The following is a 19,838-nucleotide window of genomic DNA, read 5'->3' on the forward strand; positions in this document are numbered from 1 at the left end:
CATATTGTGGTAAACCTCTCTTGTGGACAACACAAGGGTGAATCTGAGCTCCTCTTTTCAGATTGATCACACCTAATGTTCTTTGGTTGCTACCAATCTCAACCCCGAATTTCTTGGTAACCATCTTCTATCCTTTAACTTCACAAATAAAACACAAATTATAGTCAAAATAAAAATTCTGAAACAACCCAATTCATATACAATAATTATATACAGATTAAACATTTAGGGTATCGAAAATTCAAAGTTTTTAGCTGCAAGACATACGCCTTGTACGTGTTGATTTGAGGATGCGTTCAAGAACATCGACCTTTCTACAGTGAACGTTTCATGCTTGCAGTTTCACATATAACAATCTGAAGGCTCAGAATGCAAGGTCTTTGCGGCTGCAACCAAGATGGTTACCTTGGTTGCCATGGAGGTGAGGTGTAAACTTGGTATAATTTAGAAGTAAAGTTAAATCAGCTCATTATTCTTCATTACTGAATAAATGAGAACTGGTGCCAATCCAGTATGATAGCTCATATGGCTTTCAGTTTACACCAGAAGCCCTAGAAGTGGCATGTTAACATGCAACAAATATTTAGGGAGCAATTTCCTCTACTAAATCTTTAATAATAAAAAAATGATGACCGAGTGCAATATCTTACTCATCTCCTGCAATCTAATGTAATGACCCCAGCCTTAAGTAGCGTAATCACCTGTAATTGCTACCTAAACCACCTGTAATCTCCGAATGAGAACTGATCAATCAGCGTCGATCGCCGAGCCTCCTCTAATTGCCGCCAAACCACTTGTAATCTCTGAACCACCTGAAATTACCGATTGAGAAGGAGAATGAACAGTTGGCCGTTTGATCCTACCTCGCGTCAACGCATCTTTCAAGCCTAGATGGGAGTTCTTCTAATATCCAAACCTCATCCCTCAAGGACCTGATAAAATGATCAACATCGTCTGTATAGTGTATAGTAGCTGCCCATCAAAAATTTTAAATCTTGAATTAGAACATGTAATTTTATGCTAACGATGCTAATTTAAATCCGAAATGATGAATTTGTCTCGTAGAACCCACATAAGCATTTTATCAAACACCTTAAGTGCATAAACATAAACTTGCCACATTTGATGACACACATCGATGGATATCTTCAAGTGTCAAATTTTCAAAAACGTATAACATTCAGAACAATAAGAACCAATAATCAAGAAAGTCGAAGTGTAGAAAACAAACATTTTAAAACAAATTGATGTCCATTGCAAAAAAATAATTAAAATAAAACAATACCTCCAATGTATACAGTTAAGGTGGGAACAGAGGTTGTGGTTATGGCAATGGAGGCGAACCGGTGTTCGGCGAGACGGTGGGTGACTGCAAGTTGTGATTCTCGTCGTCTACATCAACACCGCCTCTACTCTCAAACGATTGAAGGTACGTCCTTTTTGATTCAAGGGTTTACATTATATAAGGCTGCTCGGCAACTGCTTTCTACCCATCCGCAACTGCATTGAACCCACGATCCAATTTTGGGGGTAACGTGATTTGTGGAAAACATGGGTAGGAAAAGGCGGAGGCTAGGAAACTGCCGTGAACTGCTATGTTAGTAGTTAAAAAATGGAGTTTAAATGGTCATGATTTCATTTCAGCAAGATCTAATGGTAGAGAATGATTTGAAAAGCAGTTAGACTTAATCTTTCTATACTAATAAACAAAAATCCTTTTTGGACACGTGTCATTCTCTGGTAATTTCTCACTCTTATTTTTTTTATTTATCTCTTTTATATAATAATAATAATAATAATAATAAACATCAATTTAACTAAATCTATTTATCTCTTTTGCTTTGATAAACTGAAATTGATTTCTTTTTTAACTCTAAAGTTTCAATCTTTGGCAATTTAAGTCTAAAGTTTCAATCTTTGGTATTTTAAACCCTTTGATTAATTTGATTTTTCACTTCTAATTCAAAAGTTTTCATCTTTTGCTATTTAACCCCTTTAATTTTTTTTTTACTTCCAACACAAAGTTTTTCATCTTTTGCAATTTAATCTCAACACTTTTTTTACTTTCAACTTTAGTCTCTTATATACTTTTCATCTTTCATAAGTTCTCCGTTTAACGTGTCATTCTAAATTTCCGAGTTAACACGCCACAACGTGCGTGTGGGGTTCAACGTTTTTTCATCTATTTTTTTCTTGTTTGACATGTCCGTCGCAGCGCGTCTATTTTTCCCCGTGTGATAGGTCTGTCGCAATGTGCGAGTCAGAGATCGACTTAGTTATTTTTTTCTCAGTTTTACACACAGGCTCGTGGTCATGTGAGAAACATTTACCTTTCATCTAACATGATATATAACTAATGAATCCTCCGCCGCATTCGGCGGGTGGTACTTCTAGTGGATTTAATATATATATATATATATATATAACTAGTATTTTGGACCCGCGTTTTACGGCGGGACTGTTAAACCGAACAAAATGTAAACGTAAAAATGTTGAACCACGTACGCGTGTCGTAACGTGTTAACTCGCAAAAAGTTATACTTAAACGTATAACATAGAAAAAAATAATTAAGTCGACTTAAGACCCACACGTTGCGATGGAGACGTTAAACAAAAAAAAAGATAGACGCAAAAATATTAACCAGACACGCATTTTGCTACCCAAAATTTCTACCCCTTTTGATCTTTTATAATTAATTAGTAATCATTAAAATTAAAAGACAAATTGACCACACTATTGCAATAAAAGATAAAGAACCCTAAGTGGAAGGTAACCACTACCAAAGCATACTATACAATAAAGATTAGTATATAAATTGAACAGTAATGTTCAGAGTGACAGTAAAGTTGATAAATAATATAGGGATAATTCTTTCCTTCTCTACCCCCAAGAAACCTAATCGACACCCTGTAAATCAAAAACCCATCCCTTGATTATCTCAGACATTCAATTAGGAATTCCAAATATCTTCCTCTTTATTTTTCTCTACAGATTCTACTTAGAGTTAATTACTGTTTTCGTCCCTGTGGTTTGTCAAAAATCACTATTTCAGTCCATTAGTTTAAAAATTACGATTTCAGTCCCTGTGGTTTCACTTTCATAACCATTTCAGTCCACCTCCGTTAACCCCATCCATTTATTCTGTTAAGTACACGTGAATTGACCATAATGCCCTTATTAATAAAAAACAAAAAGATGTCTAAATGAGTTAATTACTGTTTTCGTCCCCGTGGTTTGTCAAAAATCACTATTTCAGTCCCTGTGGTTTCACTTCCGTAACCATTTCAGTCTAGTCTCCTAACACCGTCTATTTTACCGTTAAGTTTTTAATGAAATACCTAAATTACCCTTGTGTTAATTAAATTGGATTGTAGGTTTCGACCCACCATGGCTTCAATAGAAGTAGAAGTCTAGCACTATTTTTACATATATGTTTCCAAAATTTTAATTTTGGATTTTAGAATGAGAAAATGTCCAGATAAGCATTATTTTTTAAAGTTATTATGTTAATTGATGTTGTTAGGAAGATATTAATTGGGGTGGGGTAATGGGACGCCGGACCTTAAGAGAGTGGGGTTGTGATGCCGGAGAAGATGACCGGAAACTTTTGCCGAAAATAAGAGCAGGGATGGAGTGGGGTGGGGTAGTGTGGGGTTGTGTTTTAACAAGTGGGTCCTAGAATACGATCTTTTAAATTTCCATGGTTTTTTTTATTTAATTAACACAAGGGTAATTTAGGTATTTCATTAAAAACTTAACGATAAAATAGACGGTGTTATGAGACTGGACTGAAATGGTTACGAAAGTGAAACCACATGGACTGAAAAGGTGATTTTTGACAAACCACAGAGATGGAAACAGTAATTAACTCTTTAGATATCTTTTTGTTTTTTATTAATAAGGGCATTATCGTCAATTCGCGTGTACTTAACAGAATAAATGGAAGGGGTTAACGGAGGTGGACTTAAATGGTTACGAAAGTAAAACTACAGGGACTGAAATCGCAATTTTTAAACTAATGGACTGAAATAGTGATTTTTGACAAACCACAGGGACGAAAACAGTAATTGATATCCGTCGATTAAAGTACTTATTATTGCACCCACTTTACATCTTTATCTAGAGTAAACTGGACATTCCATCGCAGACCTGTTGCCCCGGCCGGAAAATCCCCCCGCTGATTCGCTGGCGACCAGCGCTGCTGCTTGCTCCTCTCGGTCAAACAAGCTATGCACAGATTAGGGCAAAATTGTTTCAGTTCTTTATTTTTAGGTTTTGTTGATATCAATCTTTGATCCCTTTCAGATTCACGCCTTTATTTGGAAAATTGAATTTAGGTTTTTTTTGCTGATTTTTGTTTAATTCTTGAAACCCTAAAATCGCCGACGGTAATCATGTCGCACTTTGGAAGAGCAGGCCCGCCGGACATCATAGACACCTATTCGCTACTCGTTCTCAACATCACCTTCCGTATGTTCACAATTTCCTTTGTAAAATAAAATCCCCAATTTGTGTAACCGATTTCGTCTTTTTCAGGTCAACTGCTGATGATTTGTTTCCCCTTTTTGATAAGTACGGAAAGGTTGTTGATGTATTCGTGTCTCTTGTAAGTTTATCTCCTATACATGCCTACTTTATATATATATATGTGTGTGTGTGTGTGTGTATTTTCTTTTAGCGAGGAAGTTTGTCTTAGAGAGCAAAAATAAGAATTTAAAAGGGTAACCTGTGTTACATCTTATGCTAAATTGCTTTTGAAATGAAAGAATTAATGTTTTCTAAGGGCTCGTTTTTGTTTTTCGATATAACTGGTGTTTTCAGTTCTGTTAGAATGGAAGTGATACCGTGTATGTTATACTTTTTGTGCTTCTAGGACTGGAGATTCTCGGGGGTTTGCTTTTGTTAGGCATAAGTATGCAGATGAGACTCAGAAGGCAGTGGACAAGCTTGACAGTGAGTACTGTATATATATATATATTTTTTTTTTTATAATTTTTACAATATGCATTGTGATTCAAAGCCGTTTATGTTTATGTGGTTTTTTCAGGAAGAGTTGTTGATGGCAGAGAGATAATGGTTCAGTTTGCCAAATACGGGCCAGATGTTGAAAGAATGTGAGTCGAGTATTTGGTAATTTTGCGTCTGAATTAGCATTTTACGCGAATAGGAGCGTTCCCAAACGCTAAATCAGTTGGAACGTTCCCAAAACGTGATTTTATATGATTTGTAACGAATTTAATGAAAATAGCGTACGTCCTGTTTTTTCTGGTCCGGATCGCGAACCCGTGGCACTTGGTTTGATTTTGTACCCGAGTCCGTTACGGGTGATCTGGTTCGCGATACGGGCGGAGGGGGGCTGTGATTCTTGTGATTATGGCTAATATGCATAAATATTAAGTCATATGTGCTATTACCTGCTTAGTTAATAGGAAATGAGCATCATTTAGTGTTTAGGTGCTTTCATTTTTTAAAAATATAGGGGCCTCTTCATAAAGTGTACCACGGAAACGAAGAAGATTCTGAGTTCAAAGTTACCGAGTGTGACGGCCGAGCTGTCAGTTTTCTCTACAAGGCTGTAAGCAAAGATTCCGTTCTCGTTACGGTTTGGAGTGGTGGACAGTTACAGATAGATGCATTAGCTGATGAACTACAGCCCGTTTGGATTCAATAGTGTTGCATTTTCTTCCCTTCACTAATCAGAAAAACGGGATAGATGATGACATGAGACTGTCAACTGTACAGTCGGTTCTTAACACGTGCCAGGTGGAATCCTCGGTGTCTTCGTTATATGGTTTTGTGGCATTGGCAGATTCGTTTGGATCTTGTTGGATTGTGGGGCTCACGTCTGGTTTTGAATGTATTGTGCTCGGAATGGAAAGTTGGAATCTTTTGCTTCCTGCTCATGTTGATAAAGAAAAGAAATTCGAAAGTTTGGAAGAAAATACGGTTCCCGGAGATGCTACTATTATAAGTAAAGAATTACTCGCGGGCCCGAAAGTGGTTATTGTGCCACCTACATCACCGAACCCTGTTGCTGCTGACTCTATTGAAGGGAGGTCTACGCTACATCAGTACTTCAAGCTTTTTCATGAGAACTATGTTGAGTATGCACATAAGGTAAGGTTACGGCAATTCTTAACACGACCCGCCAACCCGACCCCGAACCCGACACGAAAAAACAGGTTTGGCTTAACTTACACGACCCGTTTAAAAATGGGTCGGGTTCGGGTTGACCCGTTATCCCGTTTAACTATCTATAAAAAAAACTTTTATTTTTTGTTTCTATTTTATATGGTTAGTCATAATAATGTTAACTTTGATACATTATATTATTTACTTGTCACACCCATACTCAACATTAAACATTTTATCAATAACTCGTTTAAAATCCAACAACTCGCTTATAAATCGTCAATTTGTATGACTCATTAAAAAAAGGGTTAAACGGACGCGTTGACCCACATTTATATTTGTGCGGGTTAGGGTTGAAATCTTTGACCCGAAAAATAATATGGGTCGGGTTCATGTTGAACATTTCAACCCGCCAACCCATCCTTCAACCTGCCACGATTGACCTTTAACTTATAAATTGGTCTATTGAAGTTACGTTTCATTTCATGTGGTTCCTTAGGTTTACTTTGAGCTCAAACACCATGGACCGCAACTAAAGAAAATAATTGATGAACAACATGCTCGGTTACGTGAGGCACAACAAAAGCTAGCGAAAGTAGAAGAGAAACAAGAAAATTTGGAAAACCGAATAGATCGTGTAATTCAGACTCATGGTTTGTTAGAAGAACGGTTGTTAAACCTAAGAAACCTACTGGGAATCCACAAGAAACCGTTGTCGAAAGCAGAGCGAGAGTTCAAGATGGAGCTTGGTAACTTGTGTTCAAATAGTAATTCAACCCGTTTGACCAAGTCAACCCATTTGACCCGTTTCCCCTTTTAGGAAAGTTTTCTTTATTTGACTCGTTCTGAACGTGGTTTTGTTTGTTTTATGCAGACAAGTTTAGAGGAGTGGAAATAGATGCGTTACACACAACCATAGAAACTATAAATGGTCGAATAAAAAGATATTCATCTTCTCCACAAAGCAAAAGACCGAATCAAAGAAGACTGATTGCAGGGCGGAGAATGAGTAATGCTGAAGATGATGAGATGGCCCACCTCAAATCGTCAATTGCTAAGCTTTCTTTAGTCAACAGTGAGAACACCAAAAAAGTCAAACTTGTGGATTCAGCTTTGAGAAATCATGAAAGCTCAAGTTGAGGAAAGGTAACTTATTACAAGCTTGTTAGAAATCAAGAATTATGTTATCACTAGCGTTTGGTTGATTGAAATGCTGTAACTTTTGTCTTGACATTTTGGTTTTGAGTTGATCATACACCTGCAAAAGTGCCTAGCGAATTCCCTTAAAGAAAATGTTATGTTTGAAGTATATTCATGTTCTAGAATAATTATATCGTTTTTAGAGAAGTTTTTTAACCCCTTAATTGTTCGGAGTTCTACTTTCACTGTTCACACTTGTTGCACAAGGATAAACAATTTATCAAAATCAACATAAGTCGCATACAGCCCCCAAAAACTTTATTAAAAAGGAGCAAGGCCGCAAGGGGGCAAAGTTAATTAGCGTGTGAGACAAGTTAGCTTCACCAATGTGTTAATTTATCACCTACAAATATATGCATTGTGATTCAAACCCGTTTATGTTTTTGTTTATGTGGTTTTTTTTCAGGAAGAGTTGTTGATGGCAGAGAGATAATGGTTCAGTATGCCAAATACAGGCCAGATGTTGAAAGAATGTGAGTCGAGTATTTGGTAATTTTGCGTCTGAATTAGCATTTTATGCGAATAGGAGTGTTCCCAAACGCTAAATCAGTCGGAGCGTTCCCCAAACGTGATTTCATATGATTTGTAACGAATTTAATGAAAATCGCGTACGGCCTGTTTTTTCTGGTCCGGATCGCAAACCCGTGGCGCTTGGTTTGATTTTGTACCCGAGACCGTTACGGGTGATCTGGTTCGCGATACGGGCGGAGGGGGGTCTGTGATTCTTGTGATTATGGCTAATATGCATAAATATTAAGTCATATGTGCTATTACCTGCTTAGTTAATAGGAAATGAGCATCATTTAGTGTTTAGGTGCTTTCAATTTATATGTTTCACCCATATTAAGCTGTGTCAATATAGCCAATGCCACCATGAAATGTGTAATTTTATTCCATGTTCATTACTGTCATTTTTCACAGACGATGGCAACTTCTAAAATGTGTAGTATTATCATCATTTGGCTGAAACTTGTATTTTTTACTTCTAAGAGTTGTATTCAGTTGGTGATTCTTTGTGGGAAATTTGTTTCAATGGGACTTGTAGGTAACTGGTGAGTTTAGTGAGGGGAAGGCATCTCATGTTCTATATAGACATTCCAAGCTTACCCCCTTACTACATTGAGTAGCCATGGACTTGTTTCAGCGAGTATAAAGAAATTGGAATGCTATAAGTGACAAATTTAGTTGAATAAACAGGTTATCTAATACATCACTTGCTTTTCCTAACACTTCTTTTAGCTCATCTGCGCTATAACTGTGGTCTTCGAATGATATCACCAGCGATGGCAAAAGCCATTGACTTCACAACGTTTTCCCTAAATTTGTAACTTTTTAGTTTATTTGTTTTTTAGACAAGAAGTTGTCTTTCATCATCGTAGAATGGTTGAGGAAGAGAAGAATGGGGTCTCCAAACTCGCCCTTTAAAATTTTAGATCTATCAACTGCTCGATAGAGTTGGGTGTTTTTTTTTTTTTTTTTTTTTGTGAAAGGTTGTTTGTGGTATCTTGAGCTGATGCCAAGGTAGACAAAGCATTGCTACATGATAATGAGTCATAGTTATGTTATGTAGATTAGGCATGTTAGGATTCGGTCTTCATCTAGATCTGATCCATACAGGGATTGACGGTTCCAATTGGTATAACACTTGATCCACTCATTTAATTCATTGACCCATATAAAACAATTGTCTTTCTATTTATTTTCTTGTCATATTCCACCCCACCATACTGTTAGCTTCTCACTTTCTTTTAGAAACTGATTTGGTCTATGGCAACAATATTTATAAAGAAAAGATATGACGAAGTTGATTTTATCATAACGTTTTCTTTTTTATGTGATAATTTTTTTATTTAACTTGAGTGGTTTATTTGGTATATTCTTAAGTCAGGTTTAACTTGATGTGACATATTTTAATTATGAGACTTATTAAAAATGACAAGTTATTAGACGGGACACCTGCTGCAACGCGCGGGCATTCCCACTTATATATAAGTTACATAAATAATCAAGTAGAACAAAACAAATAGTGAAATTGAGAGTAATGGGCACTAGCATAAGATGGAGCCGATAGGATAAAAAGCGTTGGCCAAGCCGTGAGTTCAGATATATAATTGTAGAGAAGGTTGTAATGAAAGTTAAAAAGTTATTTTTACGACGTACGTTTTTCCCGCGAAATTGTGCAGGTGGAAAAGAGAAGACATTTGTAAACTTAATAACCTGAATGGCTATATATAAAAGTTACACACTACTACTAGGTTGTTGCACCCTACTTCACACATCACCAATACAAAAATGCCGTACACTACATTACGAGGCGACAAAACAGAGACACCCACTGCAACACGCGGGCACTCCCACTAGTATCACATTATACATCCAAATATCACACAAACTATTTCTAAATTTCAACCAAAATTCACTCTCAATCATATACTCATCATGCATCTCCGACCCGACTCTCCACCTAATTGGAATACGGAAAAGATTTAATTATTGTCGCGGTACGAGCAGGCGTACATCTTTTTTTTTTTAATGGCTAATTGTTTCCCTTAAATACTTACACCTCCCAAGGATTGAACCATTAGACTATAACCAAGTGGCGTACATCTTTGTGAAACATCCAAACCATTAACACGACGTGCTCCGTTGCAAAAAGATCGTGAAGTAGCTCCCAACTGACTCACAAACGATTGTTTTGTGGTAATCCGCTATACGACGACAAAACTTTTTTGACATCGTGATTTAGAACACATTTATACATTTTTCCAACAAAGGGAAGATGCACGACGTTATTTTTTTTTTAAATTCAGTTTATATATCAACGACGTGAAGTTGAGTGAGAAGTATAGAGAATGAGAGTAGTTGAGATGAGAAGCATGAAGCAGTTTTGTTGTCGACGACGACTCAGGTGTAGGGTTGTTCACGAGCCGAGCCGAGCCAAACTAGGGGTAAGCTCGAGCTCGGTTCGATTATATACTAAGCTGGCTCGGTTCGTATTTGAAACCGAGTTGAAAATCTAAGTTCGAGCTCGGCTTGGTTTTTAACCGAGCTAGCTCAACTTGGTATGCTTAGGCTTGAACTTAAAAAAAAACAAATAATACATAGCTTTCAAAATGTGATGGTCTCTAAAATACCATTCAATAGGTTAAATCCCTTTTATTTAGCATAGTAATTAGACATCTATAATCCAATTAAAAACCAATGGCATATTTTTTACTGATTCTTTTTATGTATCGATTCAAATTTAGAGGCATGTTTTTCGTGCATACATAAGGTCTTCAACGGTCCTCAAAAGTCTCATGACCAACCTTGAATTAAAAAGATGTTAGTTTAGCAACTTTGAGAATGAATTAATTTAAAAAAGGTAGAGTTGCAATAACAAAAATCAAAACGTGATTAAACAGTAAATAACTAGATAGTTACTGGTTATAAATATTCAGAATACATTGTGAAAAGAAAAATCATTGTGAGGTATTATAACTAAGTTTGTAGTTTATTTAGATAAAATATGAAGTGAGATCATAAGAATTTAAAAGAATAATAATCAATGATACAATTTTAAATTAGTTAAACTAAATCAGATGGATTTATTATAAATAACAACAAATTAACTTAAATGTTAAATATATAAAAAGATATAACAGATACAAAAGTTAATTATTTTTAAACAATAGAGTTTTAATATCAAATGATAAAAGGGAATATCTTAACGGAATATGGATAGGCGCAATTAAGAGAATTGAGAATCTATCTAATTAAATCATGATCTTGGATATAGATAATACAATTAATATTAGGGTATCTATATATCTCATATTTGCAGTGTAAACTACCGTATCTATATATATATATATAAGAGCAGCAGCACCCATACCATCGATCTATAGTACTTCTCTCATCACTCCAGAATTTCTTTTCTCTCGGTTAATATATTGAAGCGTGTCGTTTCAAGGTGATCTGCTTCAAATAAGTAAGATGGATCCGCAATCTGTGTGGGCGATGGATCCGTATTATTATCACCAGCACCTCATTCTCCAACAGCAATACTACTACTACGCATACGCTGTTCCTGCTCATTACACCACCATGATGCCCATACCGGTGCACTATGTTGACGATGTAGCCATTCTCAACACCATGTTGGTCAATCAAGAATATCCTATGCATTCGTATTTCCAGAATCAGAACTACCTACCATATCCACCACCAGAGGAGACGTCGTTCTTCAACACATATGACTCTTTGACGTTAGACGAGACTTTGATCATGCAAGAGATAGAGGAAGAGATTTCTGCGCTACAAGGAGTGCTCGCTGCAGGTACCAGTGATTCGGGTGGTTTATCAGAGGAAGAGATTTCCGAGCATCTGTATGTGTACACGGCACAAGGAGGGATGACTGAAGCGGATGCTTGTTCTATTTGTTTGTGTGAATATGAAAAGAACGAGAAGATGGGGAGACTGGAATGTGGGCATCGGTTTCATGCTGAATGCATCAGACGTTGGTTGTTATCTAAAAATGTTTGCCCCATGTGTAGGTCTACTGCTTTGACAGTATAACTATTTGATTTTGATTATGATTGGATGTAATGGTTTAGGTTTGTGTTACTATGTTGGATACTTGGATATATGAAAAAGTTTAATTTTTTATAGTTGTTTGTATGCCTGTTGCTTGTATAGCAGTCCCTAATCAATGTGCTTTTCGGGTATTTAGATTTGGGAAATCACAATTTTTTTTTTTTTTTTTTTTTTTTTGAACAGCAGCAACTTGAATATAAAACCAAGAAAAACTTCCAGCGAAGAGCTGGATACAAAAGAAAGCGTTAAAACGACAACTAAAAAGCAAAACGAAACAAACAAAACATTAAACGAAACTATTGATCGGATCCGAGATCCACATCTCCCAGCTGCAAACATCGATCTTCGCCCTATTCTTGATCCAACTGAAGAGAGTTGACACGATCTCCTCAAATACCGTTTCAACCGAACGCTTAAGATCTTTGAAAATTCTCGCATTTCTTTCTTTCCACAAATACCACAAGGTAGTGTAGATAATACCCAATAAAACATTCTTTTGCTGGCCTGAATTAAAACTCCAAACCTGTGAGATCCCATTTGGCCCAGACCGAAACCTTCCTCCAAACTGCTCTAGCCACGGAGCACCCAAGAACACAATAAACAACCGATTCTGCTCGATCTCCCCTTTTTCATCCACTGAAAGCCTCCTTTATTTCCATCTCCAAGACAACGAGATAGACCCCGACCCATCTATCGACACCCTGAATTAGCAGGGATTTAATGGACTTGGGGGTCGACCCGTTTGATCTGGTTGTGAGAAAGGCGGGGCAGGGAGGGGAGACTCGTTTCTGGAACGAAGTCTGGTTCGGTGCTTCTCCGTTATCATCTTTATTTCCTCACCTCTATGTTATAGAGAAGGAGAAGGAAATCACAATTTGATGATACTTGATTGCTTGATTAGAAAGATAAACCCATAAAAAAGGAACACTAAAACTAACCCATACTTGCTGCAAGAATTTTAAAACAACTTCACAACTTGTTTATGGATGCTTCTTTTTCTGAAACTTATACAAAGTTAATGGATGTAAGTACGGGTTTTTTTTTGTTTCGTTTCAGTTTGGTTTCTATTTTTTGTTTTGTTTTGTTCGGTTTCAATCTTTTCATTTTTTTTTTTTTTGTTTCGTTTTCGACATTTTTTCACTTTTTGTTTGTTTCGTTTGGTTGATTTCGGTTTTTTTGTTCGTTTCGGTTGGTTTTTCGGTTTTTTGTATCGTTTTGGTTGGTTTCGTTTTATTGGTCGTTTTTTTTTGTTTCTTTCCCGACTTGAACCAAAGGTATATTAATGATGAAATCATGTTTATAGAAATGGCAAAAAAAAAACAACCCGGTTCGACCCGAAACCCATCCCGAACCGGGCTCGTGAACCCATTTGAACCTGAATATATTCAAACCCAGACCAGTTTCGACCCGACCCAAAACAACCCTTTTCTAATTTGACCCATTTCGGCCCTAACCCATTCCGACCCGACCCATTTGCCAGTCCTAATTAAGAGCATGTAGACTTGCACAACATCTTATCTTGATGCTCAATGGAATATATTAAAAACAATTGCATTTAACAGATTTAGAAACCTTGCAAAAAAATGGATTTAAACCACAACCGCCAAAGGCTGCCCAGAGTGACGAGATGAAGACCCGTTTCCATCTCTTGGAACCGACCTGAGACTGAACATGCGTCAGAATCTGTGCAGCTGATAGCCCGTCGCTTAGAACCGGAATCTTCATCCAGCGACAAATATTCCACCACACACTTTTTGCCCATAGGCAATCTGCAAAAATGTGATCGGTCGTTTCGTCACGGAGATAGCATCTGCTGCATTTTAGCTCAGTCAAGTGAACGCCTTTGTTTGCTAAGTCTACCTTAGTTGCCACCTTACCCGACTCCGCCCTCCATGCATGATAATTGACCTTTAGCGGGGCCCAAGCATTCCAGTGAAACTTGCCTCCATCCGTGAAAACTGAAGCTTTAACATCGATCTCAGCCCGAATACTCTTTGTTGAAAACTGCTCTCCGGCTTTGTTCGCCCAAACCCAATGATCTTCTTCGCCCGAAAACTGCTGCTGTTGAAGCAAACTCATAAGGTTTCCGAGTTCGGCCCACTCTGCATTGGAGTTTGGGTGTTTAACCCAAGCCCAACGCCATTGACAGGTACCGCCTGTTACATCGAAACAGGAAGAAACCAATGCAGTTTTGTCTGATGCAAGTTTAAAAACGTTAGGAAATAACATTTTTAACGGACCGCACCCAATCCAGTTATCAAACCACATACTCGTCTTCATTCCGTTATCCATTTTCACTCCGAATTGGTCATTGATGCTAATACCCATCTTCTCTAGGTTCCCATCGACACCCGTAATGTCCTTCCACCAACCCGAAATGTTTTTATTCAAAGGGACCATTAAATTCCCTTTAACTGGCCCGTGTATAGCTGCGATAACTCGAGCCCACAGCTGATACGGTTCATCCCTAATGCGCCACCACCGTTTGGCCACCATAGCCAAATTAAAAGACTCCAACCCGCCTATCCCAAGCCCACCTTGTCCCTTTGCCCGCAACATCTTATTCCACCGAACCCAACAAATTTTATTCCTGGATCCCACTTGGCCGGGCCCCAGACAAACTTCCTCCTAATTCCCTCAAGAGTTTTAAGGACCGCTTTTGGAGCCTTAAAAATCCCAAGAAAGTAGGAAGAGATGCTGCCTAAGACTGATTTGGCCAGCGTCACACGACCTGCGAACGAAAGGGTCTTAGCTGCCTAACCTTTTCATTTACTCATTACATCGAACATATCATGAAAACAAACCTTCAAAATCAACCATTAACATCTCATTTCAAAATCAACAGTTTCATTTTTTGTTCCTATAGCATCATTATCCATTGAACTTTTCATTTCGTTTGAATACTCTTCAGAACATTCAGATCCGACTTCAAAATTTCTTTCAGGTATTTTGTCAAACACCTTGTCTGCAAGCTCAAATATTGTGATATTAGGAGAATATTGTGAGCCAAAAGTACCTTTCTTGTTATCATCATTAATGACTAAAAAATGTTGAAACACAGAATCACTTACACCAGTTTTATCGTTTGGATCATTACTCATTGTTACGAACACAAAAGAGGAGAAGTTTCTCAATTCATCATCGATAGTTCATTCTCTTCTTCCCATTGTTCAAGTGAATGAACGTTTATATTTCGACTTACATTAGCAACCCTCATACTATGCTACAAGTACAAAATACCCCTTCGATTATTTGACATGTAACACTCATTACATCCAACATATGTAGCACTGATGGCAATAGATCGGGTATGGCTAATCCAAAACCCATACCGGATGGTAAAATTTTGTCCCACCCGGCCTATTACCTGTCAGGTATGACTATACATTTTTATTGTTTTTTAGTTTAAACCTTTTTAGAAAATCGTTCGTATAATACTTTAACCAATGTAAAAAAAAGACCTACACTACAAACAAATTAACATTTTCTAGTTTCTTCACACTATGTATAATATTAGGCTTATAACATTTCCTAAATTGGATAATATTAGAATTAGGACTGGTAAACGGGTCGGGTCGGGTCATGTCAGAACGGGCTAGGGTCAAGATGGGTCAAATTAGAAAAGGATTGTTTTGGGTCAGGTCGGAACAGGTTCGGGTTGAAACAGATTCAGGTCCAAACGGGTTCGGGTCAAATCGGGTCCGGTTCAAAATGGTTTTTTTTTTTGTCATTTTCAATTTTTTCTTTGAATGGTGAAAATCTTTAACTTTTTGTGAGAGATCTTACACTCTCCTGAACAGAAGACCATAATTCTATTCAGACCAGACTATATTTTCTTAACCGGATTCACATGAATTAAGAGGGTGTTTGGGGTTCCTTATTTTGAGGGTAAAAGGACTTTTGAAGGGCAAAAGTCCTTTTGAAAGTGTTTGGTTTTTCTTCTTATGTGAGAGGGATTTGCCAAAAGTCAGGAATTCCTGACTTGAATTCCTGACTTATTTTGTTCAAAAAAAAAAAAAAACTTTTCAAAAGTTGAAAATAAGCTAACATGCCCTAACTTTATTCAATTCTAAATTTAAAATTCTTTATAATCAAACCCAAACTCAACTGAGCAGAGTATCCACCATGACTCTGAGCCGTATGGTTTTCAAACCTCTAAATCAACTCTCCCATTTTCTACTCAACGTTTCCTCCATAACCCACTTCACAAATCGCCATTACTACTCATCTCTACCCTCACACAATCTCGAAACAGTAAACAAACTCATACATATCTTCACACACCAACACCCCTCATCACCAGAACTAACCACCTTTGGATCCATTCTCACAACCAATATAGTCGAAACAGTCCTCAAAAGCTTCAAGAATTGGGAAACAGCGTTCAAGTTCTTCAATTGGGCATCAAATCAAAGTGGGTATACTCACAATTGCTATACTTACAATGCCATGGCTTCTATCCTATCAGGTGTTCGACAAAATGCCGCAATGAAAAGTTTATGTTTTGATTTGATTAATTCACGGTGTTATGTCAGTGCGGGTGCTTTAGGTTATTTTGTTAGGTGTTTGGGTGGGTTAGGGATGGTTACTGAGGCTAATGAAGTGTTTGATCATGTTAAGAAAATGGGCTGTGTGGTGAATGATTATAGCTATAATGCCTTGTTGGAAGCTGTTTCGAAGGCGGGTGCGGTTGAGTTAATGGCTGTGAGGATGAGTGAGATGAGGGATAACGGGTGGAAACCGGATAAGTATACGTTGACATCTGTGTTGCAGTGTTATTGTAGGGCTGCAATGTTTGAGAAAGCTTTGGATGTGTTTGAACAGATTGATGAATGTGGTTGGGTTGATTCGTATGTTTTCACGATCTTAATCGTCTCGTTGAGTAAAGCGGGTGAGGTGGATAAAGCGATCCGGTTAATCGACAAGATGGGTGAGTTAAATATAAGTTTGAATGAGAAGACTTTTTATGTTTTGATTCATGGGTTTGTGAAGGGTGGGAAAGTAGATTATGCTTTAAACCTGTTGAAAAAGATGCAAAGTTTCGGTTTTGTACCAGGGATTTCGCTCTATGATGTTGTCATTGAAGGGTTTTGTAAACAAAAAGAGTTTAAAAAAGCGTTTGAATTGTACTCGCGGATGAATGAAACGGGTATCCATCCTGACGTTAGCATATTCAAGATTCTCATATCGTCGTTATCGGATGAGGAAGAGATGATGGTGTTACTCAAAGAGGCAAAAGATCATGTCAATAAGAAATCTATGATTATGCTACTTAATACTGCTTTGACTAGTCTGGTCAAAGATGGGTCAACTGATAAAGCCCATCACCTCCTTAAAGCAACCATGAACGATGATGATGATGATGGTGATGGTGATGACGCTTTCAAGATTCAAAATCTTGTTACGTTAGATGCATCGTCTTTTGGAATCGTTATCGACGGTTTATGCCAAAAAGGCGAGTTAGAACTGGCCCTAAACCTCTTCAACAGTATGGATCAAATCGGCTGTAAAAAAACTTTGCTTGTTTACAACAATTTGATTAACGCTTTCAGCAACGCAAACGAAGTGGAAAAGTGCCACGAGCTTCTCAACGAGATGAAAACGAACGGTTTTCCACCGTCACAATTCACACACAACGCTATATTCGGATATTACTGCAAGATTGGCGATGTAAACGGTGCGGTAAACATGCTTCGTGAATTGCATACTCACGGGCATCAACCGTGGATTAAACATTACACTTTGCTTGTGAAAAAACTATCCGTAAATCGAAAAGTGGCTGACGCAAGTAGTTTTCTGACAATGATGACGGAAGAAGGTTATTTTCCCGATATGATTGCATATTCTGCGGTTATCAACGGTTGGTTAAAGATCGGAGAAGTCGATTATGCGTTAAAAATGTTTAGGGATATTTCGGCTAACGGGCGTTGCCCGGATGTAGTTGCGTATAATACCATCATAAACGGTCTTTGCAAAGACAAACGAATGTCAGAAGCCCGTGATATTTATGATGAGATGTTACGAAAATCGCTTGTTCCGTCTGTTGTGACGTACAATTTACTGATAGACGCGTATTGCAAAACCGGTGAAGTTGATCAGGCTGTTTGTTTCTTCTCGATGATGAGTGAGAAAAACCGAAACCCTAATGTGGTTACGTATTCTACGTTGATTGATGGATTGTGCAATGCTGGAAAATCCGATGAAGCGTTGTTAATTTGGAACGAAATGGTCAAAGTTTGTCAACCGAATAAAATAGCTTTTATGGCTCTTATTAATGGCCTTTGCAAATGTCGGAAGCCAGATGTGGGATTGGTTTATTTTGAAGAAATGGAAGAGAAGAATATGAGGGCGGATACGTATGTATATGTGACGTTAGTAGATGCGTTTATTTCTTTGTCGAACGCACCCATGGCTCTTTGTATTTTAAGAAAGATGATACAGAACGAACGTGTTCCAGACTCTCTTGATAAGAATTGTGCTGTTTTACGTGAAGCGTTGGTCAAACTGTTGGATGATGCGTTGACTTCTTCGGAGATCAAGTCTCTTATTGAAGATGGTAGTGTTCCAGTTCATTTGTTAGAAACAGGTGGAATCTTGAATTCATAAGATGAGATTTTAACGAAATCGTTAGCCGAAAATTGTTTATCGGCTGAAAATGTTAAGCGTTGTAAAACTGTATATAAACAATATCCCATTTTTGGAGCTCGTTTTGAAGGAATACTTAGCTTCAGGTTGAAATGCCAATTGTCTTCTTCAGGATTCAGATGCAGGCCTGGCTACAGGTTCATTTGTTATAATTCCAACTACAAATGCATATTGATAGTCTCTTAAATAATAGTTAGTATAGTTCAGATCTAGAGAGTTGTACTGTGGTGGTGGCATATATTAATAGCGTTCATAGCGAGCGCTATAGCGAGTAGCATAGCGTAGCACTCATGTGTCGCTATTTGATTTTGGCGCCTCCATAGCGGGCAAATAGCGGGATTTTAGGTTTTTTTGTTTTTTTTTTCTGCTTTAATATAAATAGCGGGATTTTATAGGTATAAAATAGCAGGATTTTAGGGTTTTTTTTTTGTTAAGGATACATGTAAAACAGCGTATAAAACAACTTATTTGGATATGATATACATATAAAATATTTCTAAATTTTCTCCTAGTGTGTCGCTAAACATACAATAGCGCCCGCTATTTCATCGCTATCGCCAAGTAGCGTATAGGTAGCTTGTCGCTAGCGTCCGCTATTCATTATCCGTGGTGGGGTACAAGATGTAGTACTATATTTTTTTGGGATTAGGATAAAATAAATAAGAAGTGTAAGAAGGATTCTAATCCATTGATCTTAGATTTGGAGGGTTAGATTAGTTGGGAAAAAAAGATAATGAAAGAGGATAAAGAGAATCCTACATTTATGGATTTTCTCTCTCCACATGCAAGGCACATGCCAATTCCCCCCGTCAATTTAAAACGTCCATAACTTTTTTATACGACATTTTTTAAAAAAATCACCATAATAACGAGCGTTTTTTTTATCTTTAATATAAGTATCATATTGTCATATAAAAATAAAATAAAAAAATTTCATTTTTACTGGGTTTGTTTGCATTGTGTTAAAGGTTCTGGTCATTGTGTGTCTTTTAATTTGGTTTTGGTCATTACGTTTTACTAGGATTTCTATACATTGTGTTATTATCAAAATCTATAACACAATGTTAATTTCGGTTCTACCCATTGCGTTTTTATAAGAACCTATAACACAATATATGACACAATGAAGATGGTGTTATATTTGGGTTTTCTATATATTGTGTTATTGGTTCTGGTCATTGTGTTTAATATGTTGTCCAGTGTGTTTTAATCTCTTGTTCATTGTGTTCTAGTTTGTTGTGTATTGTGTTTTTAGTTTGTTGTACATTTTGTCTTCATCTGCTCT

General features: G+C 37.2%; 3 protein-coding genes across 4 annotated transcripts; 2 read left to right on the top strand and 1 right to left on the bottom strand.

Annotated features, from left to right (window-relative positions):
* The first annotated feature begins 3,388 nt into the window (after positions 1 to 3,388).
* LOC110897696 (nuclear pore complex protein NUP88-like) lies at positions 3,389 to 8,302 on the top strand. The gene is made up of 10 exons (XM_022144428.2): positions 3,389 to 3,403; positions 3,525 to 3,634; positions 4,875 to 4,954; positions 5,049 to 5,115; positions 5,250 to 5,325; positions 5,481 to 5,576; positions 5,648 to 6,118; positions 6,633 to 6,882; positions 7,008 to 7,279; positions 7,740 to 8,302. Exons 1-9 carry the CDS (start codon positions 3,389 to 3,391, stop codon positions 7,271 to 7,273), a joined length of 1,431 nt encoding a protein of 476 aa, XP_022000120.2. The 3' UTR covers positions 7,274 to 7,279; positions 7,740 to 8,302.
* A 5,125-nt stretch (positions 8,303 to 13,427) lies between these two features.
* LOC110902573 lies at positions 13,428 to 15,199 on the bottom strand. Of its 2 annotated transcripts, XM_022149127.2 has the most exons (3): positions 14,980 to 15,199; positions 14,713 to 14,873; positions 13,428 to 14,639 (listed from the first exon to the last, which is right to left on the bottom strand). In XM_022149127.2, the coding sequence occupies exon 3, from the start codon at positions 14,465 to 14,467 to the stop codon at positions 13,448 to 13,450; it is 1,020 nt and encodes a 339-aa protein (XP_022004819.1). In that variant the 5' UTR covers positions 14,468 to 14,639; positions 14,713 to 14,873; positions 14,980 to 15,199; the 3' UTR covers positions 13,428 to 13,447. The 2 variants fall into 2 exon arrangements, with proteins under 2 accessions (XP_022004819.1, XP_035837474.1); XM_035981581.1 differs by having other exon boundaries at positions 13,428 to 14,873.
* Positions 15,200 to 16,010: 811 nt separating this feature from the next.
* Positions 16,011 to 18,765, top strand: LOC110897697 (putative pentatricopeptide repeat-containing protein At5g08310, mitochondrial). The gene has a single exon (XM_022144429.2). It carries the CDS (start codon positions 16,034 to 16,036, stop codon positions 18,512 to 18,514), a length of 2,481 nt encoding a protein of 826 aa, XP_022000121.1. The 5' UTR covers positions 16,011 to 16,033; the 3' UTR covers positions 18,515 to 18,765.
* Positions 18,766 to 19,838: the final 1,073 nt, after the last annotated feature.

Source organism: Helianthus annuus, chromosome 13 (genome assembly GCF_002127325.2).
Source record: "Helianthus annuus cultivar XRQ/B chromosome 13, HanXRQr2.0-SUNRISE, whole genome shotgun sequence".
Lineage (NCBI taxonomy): Eukaryota > Viridiplantae > Streptophyta > Magnoliopsida > Asterales > Asteraceae > Helianthus > Helianthus annuus.

Bases quoted from the DNA above. Each gene is read 5' to 3' on its own strand.
- LOC110897696 (XM_022144428.2), top strand. The intron at 3,635-4,874 runs GTGGGGTGGGGT...TTGTGCTTCTAG, and splicing joins AAAATAAGAGCAGGGATGGA to GACTGGAGATTCTCGGGGGT. The intron at 6,883-7,007 runs GTAACTTGTGTT...TGTTTTATGCAG, and splicing joins AGAGTTCAAGATGGAGCTTG to ACAAGTTTAGAGGAGTGGAA.
- LOC110902573 (XM_022149127.2), bottom strand. From the start codon at position 14,467: ATGTTGCGGGCAAAGGGACAAGGTGGGCTTGGGATAGGCGGGTTGGAG.
- LOC110897697 (XM_022144429.2), top strand. From the start codon at position 16,034: ATGACTCTGAGCCGTATGGTTTTCAAACCTCTAAATCAACTCTCCCAT.